General features: G+C 41.2%; 1 protein-coding gene across 1 annotated transcript in view; it reads right to left on the reverse strand.

Annotated features, from left to right (window-relative positions):
* LOC126161886 (uncharacterized) overlaps window positions 1-18,465 on the reverse strand; it is a 223,872-nt gene that overhangs the window by 17,291 nt on the left and 188,116 nt on the right. Inside the window, exons 2-6 of the mRNA XM_049918026.1 lie at window positions 11,708-11,821; window positions 5,357-5,462; window positions 5,099-5,162; window positions 2,317-2,394; window positions 746-840 (exon numbers count right to left, since the gene is read on the reverse strand). Of these exons, the coding sequence (XP_049773983.1) occupies window positions 746-840; window positions 2,317-2,394; window positions 5,099-5,162; window positions 5,357-5,462; window positions 11,708-11,821 (457 nt within the window). The remainder of the gene's footprint in view (window positions 1-745; window positions 841-2,316; window positions 2,395-5,098; window positions 5,163-5,356; window positions 5,463-11,707; window positions 11,822-18,465) is intronic.

The following is an 18,465-nucleotide window of genomic DNA, read 5'->3' on the forward strand; positions in this document are numbered from 1 at the left end:
CCTGTTCTTGCAGGATCTTTTCCCGGCCACTGTGATGTTGGAGATTTGATGTTTTCTCTGATTCTTGATATTCACAGTACCCCCGTGAAATGGTCGTACAGCAAAAGCCCCACTTCATCGCAACCTCAGAGATGCTGTGCACCACCACTCATGTGCCGAATATAACACCACATTCAAACTCACTTTAGTCTTAATAACCTGCCATTATAGCAGCAATAACCGATCTAACAACTGCATCGGACTCTTTTTGTCTTATATAAACAGTGCCGACTGCAGTGGCGTATTCTGCCTGTTTATGGATCTCAGGTATTTGAATATGAATGCCTATACCAGTTTCTTTGGTGCTTCAGTGTATAATGAAGTTGGGCAATGTGACATAAACAGTACAGATCTACATGAAATGTAAGATAATCAAATTGAAGTTTATAGCAAACAAATGTTCAAAAGTTGTGGAATTGAGAACTGCCTGGACCACAAAAAATTTTGTTTATTTTATAATCATTTCATTATTGAAATAATGGCAAAAATTTGCAATTAAAGATGGTTTTCAGTTCCACAAAATGAAATACCTAATCTGTGCACTGAGACAGAAACCAATTTTATAATAATTTCTCAGTGATAAAAGCTATTAAGAGAAGCAGCAAAGTATGCACTACACACAGTTCTTACCATTGATGACAGCTGACAGTAATATGAAATGATACATCAACAATGCCACAGAGTCAAATACTATATTAAGACTCACCCTTGTAAAGCCTTCTCTCCAAAGAAATCACCTTTGTGCAAAGTCCGGACATATTTCTCCTCGAGTGAATTGGGCTGCTTCATCGTGACTTTCACCTAAAAAGTAAAAATCAGTATAACCGCTACAGTGATATGGAGATTTATCAGAGGCAAAAGTACAGGAAGGCTCAAGAGTGATGTGCTTAGGATGTAAAATGGTAGTGCACATGTGCTACAAAATTTACTAACTGTGGTATGTATGAAGTACAAGCAAATCAGATTGTATGGTGTCAGCTCACAAGACTGCACAATTTTGATTCTGTCAAATGAATCCATGTACACATACATAGCTACAGAATCTCACACTTCAATGCTGTAGCAGCAGCTAAATGGAGTCCTCCTCCATAGCTGAGTGGTCAGCACGTCCAAATGTCATGTGAGGGGTCCAGGTTCAATTTCTGCTGGCGTCAGAGATTTTCTCCACTAGGAGACTGGGTGTTGTATTGACTTCATCATCATTTCATCCTCATCAACATGCAATTTGCTGAAATGGTATCAACTAAAAAGACTTGCACCAGGTGACCAGTCTATCTGTTGAGAGGACCTAGCCACTTGCACAACAAAAAAAAAAAAAAAAGCCAAGGACTGAATGACCAATGTAATCCTCAGCCAATGGCAACATATGAATGCAGTATGGAGGGATGGGGGCCAGCATGCTGATATACTGGCTGTTGATGGTTAAGCAGATGTGATGCCAATACTTTTCATTCAAGTAGCTCTGCAGCTGGCATCACAAGGTTGAGTGTACCACAGGCCAGTCTCCCCACCAAGAAAAAATCCCTAGTAGTACCAGGAATCAAACCCAGGTTACCCGTATGGCAGCCATCTGCACTGATCACTCCGCTATGGAGGCAGCTTTATGGGCTACTTTAGTAATTCTCTGAACAACATGCAGTGCGGTCAGGCTAAAGACAAACTGCCAGTTGGTAAACACACCAGTTAGAGTAACTATTGCTTCAAAAATTATTCTTATAACAAAAGACAATTCTATACAGTCATCCAAAAATTAATGTAATGAGAAATGGTAATATCTGTCCACTTATACACCACGTCTATGTATTTGGTAACACAGGCCCCAAAATGATTTTAATGATTTTTGAGAACTGTGGTTTTTACCCTACAGCCCCCTTTCTATCTGTCCTCGTCCTACAGTCCAGAGTTATTACAGGATGCTTTAATATGATTAACTAGTCCAATGGTAATGACCTGAATCCATGGAGACAGTGGTGTAATCCTTTCGATTGCTTAAAATTACCATATTTGATGTATAAATGCCAATTCTTTTAATCAGTTTAATTATTTGTTCCAATGCAGAACAGAGGTTACTTAGGTGATACTGTAGTCATGTCAGCCTAAGAAAATCCTTGATGGCTAGAAACACTGTTGCCCCTTTCCAACAGCACAGCGCTAACGGCTGCAGGCAAAATCACCTATGAAGTTCTGACTACACTGACGTGGTGCCCCCCCACATGCACACACACACACACACACACACACACACAAACATTTTTTTTTTTTTTTTTTTTTACATACCTGTCCTTTGCTAATGATGAAGAATGTGTCACCACGTGCTCCTTGCCTGATGATGTAGTCACCCTCATTGTAATATGTCTGCAAATGAAGCAAGTAGAGAAGATTCAACATTTTTCAAGTGGAACTAAAATGTCATTTTACTAGCATAACTAGGTTAATGAAGGAAACAAAGACTCTACCAATACAGTAGCGATAATTTACTTCTACATCTTTTACATAGCATTTACATTTCAACATGTAAAATTTTTTAAATAAAATATTGTCAGTTTTTGTCTACTGATAATACAAAACTAGATTATCTGATATAACTCCAACAATAACCATCTTTACAAAATGGAATTGGGGCATTAAGAATGCCCATTGCTTTAGTTAATCAAAGTAACTCTCTCTCCTTTGTACTGAATGAAACAATTTAAATTTGTACACACAGTAGTAACAGTGATGTAGCATTCACCTAAAGACTTCTCCTTCAAGTGCACCTTATGCTATAGGCCTGGCACTAAGCCTTTCAGTCTTTCTACTAATGATATTTCAGCAGCTGCTAAATATGTTTTATCCTCAGCAGAAACATCCATCATTGTATCCAATGTTTGTGCAATGAACCACAGTTCATTTCCTTTGCTGGCCGTATCGAGTAAAATGTTTCCAACAACCTTTAGTGTCAAACTGTCTCCCTTCATTATTCCTAATATCCCACTGATCTTTAAGAGGTTTGCCTGAGCACTTGGGTCAGAGCACTGTTGTGTCCAGTCAAGCAATATCTTCATATCTGAACTGGGTCATATCCTTAAAACAACTGAGTAGAAGTGGCACAGATTTTTGAAGTATTGCTCACATAGCAGCCATTACAGCTTCCATCAATGCAGTGTCACTGCAATCTGCTTTGAGTGTTGCAATGTCTCCCCACATTTTGTAAAGACCTTTTCTACCTTCAAAACCTGATACATCAAGGTGGGTTATAAGATTAATTAAGCACAGAAGTGCTCAGCACCTCTACATTTAGTCTTTGTTGTAAATATTCAAAGTTTCTGTGTTTTCCTGTGATAATTTACATACTTCTCAGGTGGAAAAGCCATTTTCATCCATACTTTTTGCACAAACTGATGGTGCGCTACTGCTTCATGAACCTCTGCAGATGAAGTCACAACAGATGCTTTACAAGATGGAGGTTCATCATCTCGGATACTTGAGTCACTCATAATACAATCACCTTTTTTGGAAGAGTCAAGCTCCATTGTACTACCTTCATCGCCATCACCAGAGAAAATATTTGTCAAAATTTCCAGACATCTCTGCTACCCTTCAAACAGTGTCTAATATATTAATGATGTTAAAATGCTCCAAGAAAAGTGGCTTCCATTGTAAACCATTCAAATGCTAGTCCAACAATTTTTTCATAACCTCTGAGCAACTACTAAGGTACAGAAAATCAAATAAACCATTATTTTTAGCACAGTGTGACAGTCCTTGATACATCATATCAAAATATATATCACAAATATTTGATATATCATATTAAAATATGACAAATGTATCTGACAAAAATTAATTTTACTAGATTCTGTTTTTTCTTTTTTGCATACTGACAAACATGTTTCATTCAGTCATCATGTTCTGTAGATCCACCTGGCAGGGAAATCTTTATGATGTGGAACAAGTCAACTTACAGATCAACAAAGAGAAGCAGCTACTAGAAAAGGCATTAATAAGAAGTTATCATTATAATATTCATTTGCGTACTCAAGCTATATTTAACACAGTAAATAGGCATGAGCGCCACATCTTTGAAAAAGCTGGTACCCACTCTGTTATCCACTGAAATAGCTCCTGCTTATGTCCTACTACTAGCTTCATACCTACATGGTCACATTACAATGAATATCTACAACTGTAACCAATGATGGCTTGTTTACAATGATTACTACAAATTATCATTAGCCTAATAAGAATCTTCAATTGTTTAATCAAAATAATCAGATAATTTAGGAGTAAAACTACTCCCTTTTGGAAAAATGTATCTACACTTTTCTGTATAATAAATAATTTCAAATAGCTGCAGCATTGCATTATCAGTGGGCACATAAACTTGACAGAATGTTCCTTCTCAGTCTTGTGCCTGTTAACAACTCAGCACTTCAACCATTCACTGCGTTTTTACCTTTTTTTCCTTAACTTATTTATATTCCATCAAAACTTTCCATTTATATATCTGAATGTGTAATATATGGAACATCTTTACAAACTAGTTGTAGGACACAGGGTAAGTGACAATATATTTTAACTGACACTTCCCTGGAACCTGTGTGTGTCACTGTTGTTTAGTCACACCACTGACCAAGCAAGTTATCTAACAGAAAAAAGTCACAGATTACTTGTCACGTTACTTACATTCAAGATCGGTAGTTGTAATAATGTTCAGTGTGTAAAATTGCATTTCACTATAACACACAACTCAAACATTTATCTATGTAGCAAGTCAAGTAATGTGACAACAAAAACATGAATTGCACTTGTAAAATGCAACGCAGGAGAAATATCTGTGAACAAAGGTGTTTGTTGTACTAATCATGCAGTCATGTACATGACTGAATTTATGATAAAATTGAATCAGAATGAAAAACGAACTTCCAGTAACAATTTTAGATTTAAAACTCTCCAGGAACTTAATGTTAAATACTACAGAATGAACTATGATTAGTACCAGTGTTAAACTACAGTTCAGTAACTAACAGTACGTCATGTTTGAACAATAATTCAGTATGCTACGGAAAATATCACTCACCTCTTCCAGCACATCTGATATCTTTGTGAGTGTTTCTTCAGGTAAGTTCTTGAAGATGGGAACGCTAAAAAAAGAAAAAAAGAAATAAACAATTAACAGCTGAGATACAGAGAAGGCAGTAACAAAACGTACAATTCACTGCCCTTTCTTTGGCAAAAAAATCATTCATGGATGTTTAGTGACTGCTGAGAGTTACATTACATTTATCTTTTGCACGAACAAATTATTTTTACAAAAGAAACTTGTGTGACAACATACCTCTTGAGAAAGTCGGTGTACTCTGCCTGCCGGCTGAGGCCAGTCCTCATCATGATGGTCTGGAAGCATTGCCGCTCGATAGCCCATAGCTTACAGTCGGTCGCCGCTGCAACACCCACCATCTCATTCATATCACGGAACAATAAAATAGCTTTGTATGAGTATTTAAAACTAATTCAGTGTTAAAATATATCAAACAACTGAATGATAATGCAACTGTCCATCATGTGAACGTTACTACTCCTGATATGAGGTCAGTTCAAAATGTAACTTCCATCCATATATTATGGGCTCTAAAATGCATACCTTAAGAGCTATGAAACTTGTTCAGTAGAAGAGACATGGCTCACAGTAGCAAAGATGAACAAGTGCTCATGGTTCCAAAGGTATGCAATTTAGAGCCCATGTTTGCTGAATTTTTTTTCTTGTTTTGGACCATACCATCTCTCAGACTAAGGAAAACAAAAACAATGCAGTAGAAGAGATTTGTTTTGCAGTACCACAGATGAAGAAGTACTCAAAACTCCTGAAGTAAACATTGTAGAGCCCATGTTTACTTGACTTTTTAGCTCTGAATAATCATTGCCATCATACTCCACAGTATTGACCAGTCCTCATGGAATACCCAGTATTGTTATTCAATCTAAAGTTTCTTCAGCATCTTTTTCTCCTACACTAACACACTTATTGCAGCATACACTCTTGCCATAGAACACTTCTGCCAGTGACCTTAAGGACAACTTAGTAGCATCACGAAGCTCTGTATCCTTAACAAAATGCATTGACAATAGCCAGTTTTCAAACTGAAGAACATGTTATAATTTCCATTAGCCAAATCAGGACTATAAAGATGAACCTCTATCAACCTCCATTTGAAACTTGCCAAGAGTTGTTGATGTTTCTCTTTTTCTTTATGGCAGGTGGGTGGTATTGTGCAGCAAAACCACACCAGAACTCAAAAAACATGCCATGTCACTTGTTTTGAAGTGACCTTTGTAGCTTCTTCTTAGGTCTCACTGTATACTATTCAGTTGTAAACTGAATCAGCAGTTGTCATTTCATGTCCCAGAAGACAATGGTCGTAACATACTTGGAAGAAAACAACTGCAACACTCTTAAATTTCCATGAACTTCTGTTTTGTTGCTACAGATGCACACAGAACCCATAGCTCATCACCCACATCAATATTATCAAGAGAACAATCACCTTTGTCTGCATACCACAGCAGAAACATGAGAGCTTAATCCATTCTGTAGAATCTTCATTTTGTCTGATAAAAACTCGACATAGTTTACTCCTAATAATGTACAAATAATGTTTCTACAACAAGAAAACAGTAAATGATAATTCTTTGATTGTGAGTCCTCAATTTTTCCTTAAGTTTTTGAAGAACGCCATCTTTATGCCAGTGACTGTTAAAAGTTTTTATTACACACTATCGCAACTTTGGCCTTAGGTCATTATCAAGTGATAGGGCCAAATTGCAATTGTGTGTAATAAAAACTTATAACAGTCACTGGTGTAAAGATGATGTCCTTCAAAAAGTTTTTTTTTTTATGACTGTGAATCCCAGCTACAACAAGTGTTTTCCTTAAGTGTTACGTCTACTTTTTGCAGCTGATTTGTGCCTACAGATAGTTGTGCCCCATTTGGCCAATCGTGCAAACAGATTTATGTAGCTGGTAAATGTATCCACTAAATTCAGGTAGTAAAATAAAGATTGAGATTATTCATTTCTATCTGTATTCAATGGAACTGAATTTTCTGTTTAAAAACTTAATTTTTGTACTGTAGAATGAATTCATGTATTTCATATCTTCTGAAACACTGCTAGCAATCAAAACCCCACAATTCCCTTTTGTTTGATGCAAAGGAGGCAATTCCTGTAACTTTGTAGTTTCTTCCATATACAAACTGATATCATGAAATATTTTTCTTCACTTTTCAAGGGCCATTAAGGTAACCTGACATCCCTGTGACAGCTAATGATTCCAGGAGCTTGTGTGTATCTAACTCGGAACAGTCAATGACACACTTCTGATGCTGCACAAGACTTTCGATGTCCATTGGTCTACACAACCATTTTTATTGTTTCTGTTTTCTGCTTTTGCCTACTGGTATGGCACAGTGATAACAATATGACAGTGTTTGTTTATTCCCATTTTAGTAAAATGTCTATAGCAAAATGTATATAATTTAACATTCTGTAAGAATATACCTTTTGACAAGCAAAATTAGGTTCTCTCTACAGATGGGCTAAAATAAGTCCTATGAACTTTGATTAGGAGCTTACTGAGCTCTTTCTATTGGCTGTGTTTATTGCCTGCAAGAGTCATCAGGCAATTTCGTGAGGAAATGACTATTTATTGTCTTTTGCCTGTTACTCATTGTAGTAGAAGTGGCCATAGTTAAACCATTATCTTCCTTACTTTGTTCCTTTTCTCCATGACACCTCCTTGTTCAGTTACCATGTAACTCATTGGACACAGCTTCACATGGATTTTTTTTTGTACATGTGCTTTACAAATAAGAGTAATAAATTACAGTGATACAACAGTCTCTGAGTGTTGGGTGCTATACTTAATGGTTCCTTATTCTAATCATATTTTTTGACTATGAGGAAAAAGCAAAATAGATAAAAGACAAAGACAAACTGACATCTACAAGAACTATTCAAAAAGTAAGGTCTGATAGGCTGCAAAATGGAAATGACAGTGAAAATCTGATAAATAATTGCATACATGTGTTGGGCAGTGTGTCTAGTATGCATGTCAGTTGCATCATGTCACTCTTTTCACTTCTGAGTACACAGTGGGCACATACAGGTACTAAGAACAATGGTGTCTCCTCCCAAGTATGGGTGCCCACTAATTTCATGCAACCCCCACATAACATTCCTGTCATGTACTTTCTTCTTCATGACAGTACTTTGCCACACACTACAGGAACAATGAGGAACCCCTGCACTGTTTTCAGAGAAGAGTTTGATCAACCACCATACAGCCCAGAGTTGGCTCCCTCTGATGTTCATTCATATGAACCGCTGGCTATGAAGACAACATTTTGGCACAGACATCGAGCTGCAGTCCATCACAGGCAAGTGGTGGGAAACACACACAGCTGCCTTCTCTGAAGAGGATACTGGAAAGTTGGTACAACGTTACTACAAATGTCTTTAAGTTGTACTGGCGACTATGTAGAGAAATAGCTGACAGATGTAGTAAACTGTTGAAAATGAAACATTTTTGATTCTCAATTTGGCTTCCAATTCACGACCGATCACACCTTACTTTCCAAATAGCACTTGTACTTGTATAAATTTCACGACACACTTATAACTAGCAAATAAAAACATAGGATGTAAAATACTATGTGCAATAAACTTATAAGACTTTTTATTTCCCTAGCGTTTCCCTCTTTTAACACAGAGTTCACTGTACATAAGACACTGCATTACAAGGAAAGAAAGACAATCGGACAAAACTGAACTGTTTTTGTGGGCACAGAGTTCACAACAAATCTATTTACAGAAATGAAACGTGTTGCACCATGAACGCCCTGATAGAACACTATAAATCTGATATTCCAGTACTTGCGTACCTCTTCGATATGTTGATTGAAATTTCACCCGTATACATATGAGCTTATTTTCAGCACAGAAAATAGCAACTACTACAGGTAAAGAATGATGGGAGAACATGATCGCTATAGGGTGTATCCGACGTTACTGGGACATTTGAGGTGGAGATGACAACACAGTACGCCCATAGGAAGTAGATGTGCTGCAGTTTATGACTATCTTTCGGACTCTGAGAAAGGTTGAATGATTGGCATGAGGGACACGGGAGAATCATACCAACAGGTCGCACACACCATTGGCTGTAGTGAAATGACTGTGGAACGAGTGGTGGCGAAGTGGCACGAAGAGTAGACTCGGATTCTTACAGGACTAATCCATGCGAAGATCATAAGATCATTCGACTGGCTCTGATGAATATATGGATGGCAACAGCTGAAATCTGGGCGGAGGTTTCACGCAGATGTGTCACCACGAACCGCCGGGAACGTATTGGAAGCTGGGTTGCGATCTCGAGTTCCCATTTGTCGTTTGCCGCTGACACTGTCTCACAGACAATGAAGAGTTGCATAGAGCCAGTGTCAACAGGAACATTGAACAGTTTTTGTGGTTTTCAGCAACGAGTCTTGCATTCATTGTGGTGGTCAGATCGATGCCAACGTATCAATGAACGACTAGTTGAAAGGTCGTAGGAAGCAGTGCTTCTTCTGACCTGTGCATCCCCAACTCCTGCACTCGCAATGTTGTGAGTTACTGCATATCACAGCAGGACTGATATGGTAATTGCTGAGGGGAGTGTGCTTGCCAGTAAGTGGCAAGAGCGGTAAACGTTGTTGTCATACCCTTCATAACAAGGGCACCAAATGGCATATTCCAGCAGGATAATGCAAGATGCCACACTGCAGTTTGCACCGCAAACACCTCGAGGAATGTATGGATCCTCGACTGACCAAGATGACATTCAGGGACTATTTGCTTGCATGCCACAATGAATACAAGAGTGTATTCTTGCACACGGGATCAACATCACACAAATAATGATGTTGGCTATCAGTTCTGAATGGAATGGAAGTTTAAGCGTTTAATACCAATTATGTGATATTCATATCCAGAAAGTTTGATAAATAGCCGATAGGTGATTCGTGGTGCAACTCTTTCCATCTCCGTCCGTGTACTATATCGGATCTTAACTGACAAAACACACAAAAAGCTGAACTTTTCATGATGAACACCTTTTATATACCTTTAATCACTCTTAAGCTAGCGAACATTTACAGAGGAGGCAGTCAAATGAAAACGAGACAGATGGAAAGAAAGTAAGTAAACTATTTAGCATTTCAAAAGTAATCACCAAACTGTGAGACAAGACGGTCAGTGCCTTCACGGAAGAGTGATTGCGGTTGCTTAAGGAAGCACGATTGTGGCTGGGCGTGCACCTCTTCGTCTGAAGCAAATCAGCGGCCACGAATGTCTTCTTCAAGTCTCCAAAAGTATGGAAATCCCGAAGAAACTTCAGCAGAGTACACTCTAAGATAAAAAAACGGCGCAGCACTAACGAATTATCCGAATGGGGAGGAAATCTGTAGATGTACCACACACGTACAGACAAACAATTCACTACAATTTAAGAAAAAATGAATGATTTATTCAAGAGAAAGAGCTTCACAAATTGAGCAATTCAATAACGCGATGGTTAACCTCTGGTCATTACGCAAGCAGTTATTCGGCTTGGCATTAATTGGTTTGACGGCCTCCTGAGGGATATCGTACCAAACTCTGTCCAATCTCTGCGTTAGATCGTCAAAATCCCGAATTGGTTGGAAGGTCTTGCACATAACACTCCAAATGTTCTGCACTGAGGAGAGATCTGACGACCTTGCTGGCCAAGGTACGGTTTGGCAAGCACGAAGACAAGCCGCGGGAACTCTCGCCTTGTGGGTGCGGGTAAACCCTAACCTGGGCATCAAGGTTGCCGGATCTCTCTAACGCGGCAATAGGACAGGATTTGGCACTGTATCCGTCAGGAGAACATGCAACAAAACTATCAGCCAGTGCCAAGAACAAAACTGCTTGCATAACGACCAGAGGTGGACCAACGTATTACTAACTTGCTCAGTTTGTGAAGCTCTGTCTGCATATGTGCATCACATCTACCGATAACTGTCCTTCCGTGCGTCTTTTTTTCGTAAAAGTGTTGTCGAAACAACCTTGCCAACATATTGGCCCACCACACGGTGTTTAGCCCTTACATATCCTCCACACAGTCCCGATGTCTCCCCATGTGATATGTTTTATTATTATTATTATTATTATTATTATTATTATTATTATTATTTTATTGTAGGCCTGAAGAAAGACATTCGTGGATGTCTACTTGCTTCGTACAACGTGGTGCAAGCCTGGATAGCAACTGCAGATATTTTTCCACAAAGGAACTGACTGTCTTGTCTCACATGGGGACACGCGGGGATAAATATATTAACAGTCACGGCGATTACTTTTGAAATAATGGAAAGTTTCCTTGCTTTCTCCATCTGTCTCGCTTTCATTTGACTGCCCCTTCTATGACAGAAATTATTATTACTTCTCATAACATTTTTCTATTAAATACTTCTTCGTCGAGTTGAGATTATAACCACGAACTTGTTTAATCAATATTTAGGTAACATCAAATAGAAATGAGCTTATAAATAGCGCTTGTACAGAATTAACTTGTGGAAACTGTCGTGAACTACTCCGCCGGCTGAGGTGTTAGAGTATGTGCTGGACTTACCCTTGATGGTGGCGGTCCTCTTGCAGTTGTAGAGTATGGCGAGCTCACCGAAGACCTTGCCCGCTGCGAGCGTCGAGAGGTACTTGTTCTCACGCGACACCTCCACGCGGCCCTCTGCAAAAAGAAACAAAAAGCCGGCGTCAGCACGAGAGAAATTATTGCAGTTCTGAAAAAGAGCAACGGAACTTCCCTGTGGCGCTTTCCTCGCAAGTGAAAGCGAACTAAAATCATACATCAGTTTCGGTCATTAACTTTATACGGCGGGCAACACTAATTGATTTCGCGATTTGATTTCATTGCGTAAGCGTCTTTCACTTCTGTTCTGCGAAAGTGGAAGTCAATGCTAAATGTTCATCTTATTGTTCCACTGCTTCGTTACATAAAGCAATAGCCCTTTCGCTTTATTACGTTGTTTACTTTTTGGTTTCGCAATCGGCTAAAAGAAATGGTAGTTTTTAATGTAGTTTATCATCTTCTAGGTCTCTCTATAAAGATTTGTTGCGCCAGTAATGATGGTTCTGGATTTAAATTTTCACTATTCAGCGGGGTATGGCGTAATATAAACTTTAATGGCGATTAATGCCAATGTACTGAACCGATTCTCTAACCCGGAAATTTGTCTTTCGTGGCCGAAAGATACATATCGATTTTCATTGTAACACACTCTTTTGCTCTGCTCGACGGTTGTAATCTGCTACGAGGACTCAAAGTCACTTTACATCACAGTAAAAAAACCTAAGGTAGGAACCAATCTCCAGTCGTATGTATTAAAACGAATTCTACATAGAGGGGATGTATTGTAAAAGTACCAAAAAGTGCAGAACCCTGTATGTAATGTTCTATTAAGAGAAATACATTGTTGTATTCAAGGCAAGTGTGTCTATATATTGACTGGGAACGTAAAAATTGATAGGCTATGCAACACTTCAGATACGAAGTACGTAAAAATGTATTTCCGAATTGTAATATAAGTTTATACCAAACGAGTACCTGCTCAGCTCCTTTTTAATTTTTATCATTGCTGGTGGAATACGTCACGAAACGACGTCAACTTTATTCAGAAGCCGAGTCACCTGCGCAAGGTCTCCAGGAACAATGGCTACAATGTTCGTCAAATAAATGAAGGGATCTCACGTAAGACTTACAATAAGACTAGCGACGAGGCGCAGGACAGACTCTTTTGCCTTTCTGTGTCTCTGTTTAGGGCACAATAAACCTCCTGCCGAAAAGACACCAAATCAAATCGATCTTCCGGCCTCCGACAAAAATACGGCAATTTACTGAGACCAGTTAAAGACGCAGCAGGTCCCAGAATAGCTGGGGGTCTACAAGATCACTTGCGAGAGTGGCCAGTCTTACGTCGGGTAAACAGTGCAGGAGTATCATGAGAAGTTTCATCGCCTACGCTACCCTAAAAGAAACCGCGTTAGCTGAACATGCTGTAGAAAATGGTCACCGGGTCGAACTTGGCAAAAACATCTGTCATAGGCTCGCAATAATCGCCATCGAAATAGAAATCACCAATAATATCCTTAAGACGGTGGCCTGCAGTTCAGCGCGACGTGGGATCCAACGATCGTGAGGTTGAAGTGGGCGCATCAAACGCCGAGTCAACATATGCCCATAAAAATAGCGATTCCGTGATTGGGGCCCACAGGAAATACGAGCCCGGCAACTAATTTGTGACGTCATGCTAGTTCCCTTATCCGAAATACATCGCGAACGGTCGGTTACGTTCGTGGGAGGCGGGAAATCGGTATATCAATGAAAAGGTAGCGAATAAAGTCATTTACTGTGTTCACGTATGTTATCGAGAGCGTGACTCTATCTAGAAGCGCAGCTACGAAGTGTTAGAGTGGTCTCAAACAGTAATTCGCTCCTCACTGTAAACGATTGTCGCGTGCTGTGACCTACGCCTCAGTGCCCGTATATCTCTTTGGCCTCGCGTGAGCACCAGTGACGTCACAGCCAGCAGCAACCCACTGGCGGTCATACCACTTGACAATGACAAGGGAGCGCTTGGTCGAAAGCTCGTGGCATTTTAACCACTCGACACGTCTGAAAGCCGAGTACAATTTATTCATTGTTCAAAAGTCGCTTACACTGATTCATTTTAAGAATTAGACAAAGTTAACAGGTCTGGCTAATATAATGCCAAATTAACCGATTTCTACTGTATCGCCGGCCGCGTTAGCCGAGCGGTTCTAGGCGCTTCAGTCCGGAACCGCGCGACTGCTACGGTCGTAGGTTCGAATCCTACCTCGGGCATGGATGTGTGTGATGTCCTTAGGTTAGTTAGGTTTAAGTAGTTCTAATTTCTAGGGACTGATGACCTCCGATGTTAAGTCCCATAGTGCTCAGAGCCATTTGAACCATTCTACTGTATCTCGTGGTGTACCAGGCACGACAACGAAATAAAGCGGAAGTGAAATAGGCCACAACCAATTGTTATATTAGCCTAACACTATAAGGATCACATCCGAGTTTTTAAACTATACTGTCGCCTTTTTGCAATTAACGAAAGCGTTCGATATCGCTTCGCTAACTCTCATCCAAATTTTCATCTTTCGACCTAATCTAAACCTCGGCAACGCTACAGATCAGTCTGGTATAGCAACATACATTTCAAAAAAGTAGCATCGACGCATAAAAAAATTTGTCATTATTCTGCTCTCTTCCTGTTTCTGCATGCGTGACGGCATACGCCATAACACCATTAAAACATGGGACGTAGCATACATCCAGGATCGGTACGCTGACTCGTTTTTTGGACTAGTTTTGAAAGCATTTTGTTGTTATACAGAAATTTTGAACACCGGATGTGGTGCTCCATTGGGGCAAATTATTGAAAAGTATTTCCTTTTACATCTTACGAACACTTCGTGGCTTCTACGTTTGACTCGACAACCAGTTCGAGGAGACGGACGGGTCACTGTTTAACGTGTCTGTCTTTTAAACCTTTCCGAAGGCATATTCGGTTTCAGTTGCAAATGTGTCTTCAATTACTGTGGTGTCGTACGTACAAAAAAAAATTGTAACATTGAGCGCACAATTTTCTCAGGTGCAGCTTCTCGCTGTTGATTACGGATACGCGATATAGTTTCCCCGCGTCCCAGTTGGCCGTGCTCTCTGCGTCGATATCGATCTCTGCGTAGTTTCCGCACGATTTCACTTGTCTAGGGACAGCGGTGACAACAGAGGCAAGTCGAGACGGACGGGAGAAGGGGGTCGCGGGTAGCGGTGCATGTAAACAGCGGGTGGTGGTCCCTGCTCGGGGCGGCGACACGGCGCGATGTGGAGCAGCGCCGGGGGCGGATCAGGGAAAGCAGGCCGCCTGTTCTATCCTATCCCGTGACAGACAGACCACAAGGACACGGCAGGGAAAGCGAGCGAGGCGACGTCGCCAGGCCGTGGGCAGAGTGCACAGCGAGGCGGCCGGGATCGCGCTGACTCACCCCCGAGACAGTGCGTCAACAGGAAGAAAATGTTCGATACACACACCATGTTCACACACTGATATAGGAGCGGGCCCACAAGAACTTCCCGCCCTGAACAGATTGTACGAATAATTAATGTAACTAATTTTTTTTCTCTGCCAATTTTGGTTGAAAAAAATGCGGAATTTGTTGTGAGACATCGTGAAATATTACGGCTTCAGCCCCTATAGTTTCACGAAGTTCCGTTAGGCGGCGGCGCTATACGTAGCCCTCAAAATGGCGTCTGTAACGGAGGTGCGTTGCAAACAGAGAACTGTCACTGAATTTCTTTTGGCGGAACGCTTGCAGAATGTCTACGGAGACCTGGCAGTGAACGGAAGTACGGTGAGTCGTTGGGCGACACGTCTATCATCATCGCAACACGGTCGCGCAAACTTGTCCGATACCCCGCGTGCCGGCCGGCCGCACACAGCTGGGACTCCTGCAATGTTCGGATGTGCGGTCACACTCATTAGAGGTGATCGACGGATCACAAAAAAACACCTCGCTGCTCAACTGCACGTCTGTGTTGGTAGTGCTGACACAATCGTCCACCTGTTGGAGTACTCACATGTGTACGCTCGCTGTGATTTTCCACCTTGCAGCGCCGGCCACGGTGGCCGAGCGGTTCTAGGCGCTTCAGTCCGAATCACGCACTTGCTACGGTCGCAGGTTCGAATCCTGCCTCGGTCATGGATGTGTGTGATGTCCTTAGGTTAGTTTGGTTTAAGTAGTTCTAAGTTTAGGGGACTGATGACCTCAGATGTTAGGTCCCATAGTGCTTAGAGCCATTTGAGCCATCCACCTTACAGCCCAGATCTCGCACCTTCCGTCTTCCATCTGTTTGGTCCAATGAAGGGTGCACTCCACGGGAAGCAGGACGTGGATGATGGGGATGTTATTAACGCAGCAAGACGTTGGCTGCGACGTCGACCAATAGTATGGTACCATGCAGGCGTGCAGGGCCTAACAGAAAGGTGGCGTAACGCCATCGCATCGAAGGGAGATTGTGTTGAGTATATGGTTTTGTTGCCAGATGAGTGGCGAATAATATGGTGTATTACAATCCTGAATAAAACCACCCTGCTTTCAAAAAAAAAAAGATATGAGTTTCTTTACTTACTGAACGCCCCTCGGACTAAATGCTGTTATCTACAGGGTGATCGGTGATCACCAAGACCCATTATCCCGTATGTATTACAGAGATGTTAATGAACTGTTTTTTTCTTATTGTTGTTGGCGCTGATATACATCTAAGTCGTGGCTGATGAATCCACTTACACCCTGAAGAAACAGATCGCAATCTGATCGCGAACGACCCATACAGAAAAATCAATGCGAACTATTTAGCTTAATTTCACAATAAGATTTCACAATCCTTCCACACCAAAACCCATGGGAGAAAAAGCTCTTTCTAACTGGTTGAACAAAAGACAATCCCGCTAAGGACGACCACCAAAACGACTGGAAAAGAGGGGGGGGGGGGGGGACGGGGTGGCGGGAACGCGGCGGCGGATTGCACCGTCTGTCGAACGTTCGCCCAAAAAGTCTATTCATAAGCAAGAATTGGGAGTACCATATTCGACGTTACAAAAATATATGAAGACTGTTTCTAGAACTTTTCTCGGCGGATCGGGTATTCCATCATTTTTCGGGCGAACATCCCGACGTATTTTTCAGTTCCGATATTTCGGCTGACAACTTGTCTGCCATTCCATGGATTACGATAAAGTTAAGATACTGGCCACAACCTCATCTTACTGGGGTTCAATGGTCAAGGAAGCTGTAGAGATACAAATAGCAGACAATACGTTCAACCGGTAGGAGGGTTTCTTGCTCGACAAATCATGGGAAACCCTCATTTCATGTCTGCGTTCACAAACGAAATATTCTAAACTCCATGCGATCCATAATTATCAACAACACACTTCGTAAGCATTGTTGGTTCGCTGCTTCTGCGCTTGCTTTGTTTTACTCTTAGACGCCTCAGGTTTATCTATGACCGACGCTCTTGTTACCAACAGTGTTTTCTCTCACGCATGCGCGTTTATTCCACAGTATGTAAAGTGATTTAAAAATTTGCAAGCGACTCACCTTGAGAATGGCTGCAAGGTCGTCAGCCGAAATATCGGAATGCGAATTAAAAATATCCCGAGTGCCCGTCCGAAAAATTGTGGACTGCTCGTATGAAGAATGACTTAAATTTAAAGGTATTTAAACATTCGTTAATAAACGGAATGAGTGACTGAGTGATAATGCAATAACATCATCAGACTTGTGGGTGAGTGCTCGATGTCTTTACAACTCTTCCTTCAAAGGCGAACATGTTTTTCTCGGAGGAGTGTGCAATATATTGCAGCGCAAAAGCAAGAAACTCTCATTTTTACGAAGGACTTGAGCACAACCCATCACACGGAATTATATGTGCTGGAATGTCCGTAACCCACTTGGTAGTTCCATATTTCTTTGACAGTGTTTTGAATCACAGTGCATATCTCACAAGTTACATGACTGGTTTATTCCACGTCTGCAGGATCGGGGATTGCTCGGCCGTATGTACTTCCAGCAGGATTGAGCACCAGCCCAGTACGCTAACGCTGTTAGAGAATATCTCAAAAATGGTTCAAATGGCTCTGAGCACTATGGGACTCAACATCTTAGGTCATAAGTCCCCTAGAACTTAGAACTACTTAAACCTAACTAACCTAAGGACATCACACACACCCATGCCCGAGGCAGGATTCGAACCTGCGACCGTAGCAGCCTCGCGGTTCCGGACTGCAGCGCCAGAACCGCACGGCCACCGCGGCCGGCAGAGAATATCTCAATGAGATATTTCCTTATAAATGGATTCGACGTGGTTCTGTTCTCCGTCTTTGGAGAGGTCACCCTGAAGTCCAAATGTGTCATCTTGTGGCAATGCATTATGGGGGTTCATTAAACGGGAGGTTCCTGCCACATGTTACGAGACAGCTAACGAACATCCTTACTGCTGTTCGACGTGCATTTACTGCCGTCACAACAGCGACGTTGAGCAGAATTTCGCATTGTACGTGGGGGAGAATCATACTCCGTTATGAAAATGCTGATGTATTCGTAGACACTCTGGAATACATAATTACACTACTTCAAAGTTGTCCTCTGTCTACGGTCGCAGGTTCGAATCCTGCCTCGGGCATGGATGTGTGTGATGTCCTTAGGTTAGTTAGGTTTAATTAGTTCTAGGTTCTAGGCGACTGATGACCTCGGAAGTTTAGTCGCATAGTGCTCAGAGCCATTTCA

The sequence above is a fragment of the Schistocerca cancellata genome, chromosome 2, assembly GCF_023864275.1.
Source record: "Schistocerca cancellata isolate TAMUIC-IGC-003103 chromosome 2, iqSchCanc2.1, whole genome shotgun sequence".
In the NCBI taxonomy this organism is placed as follows: Eukaryota; Metazoa; Arthropoda; class Insecta; order Orthoptera; family Acrididae; genus Schistocerca; species Schistocerca cancellata.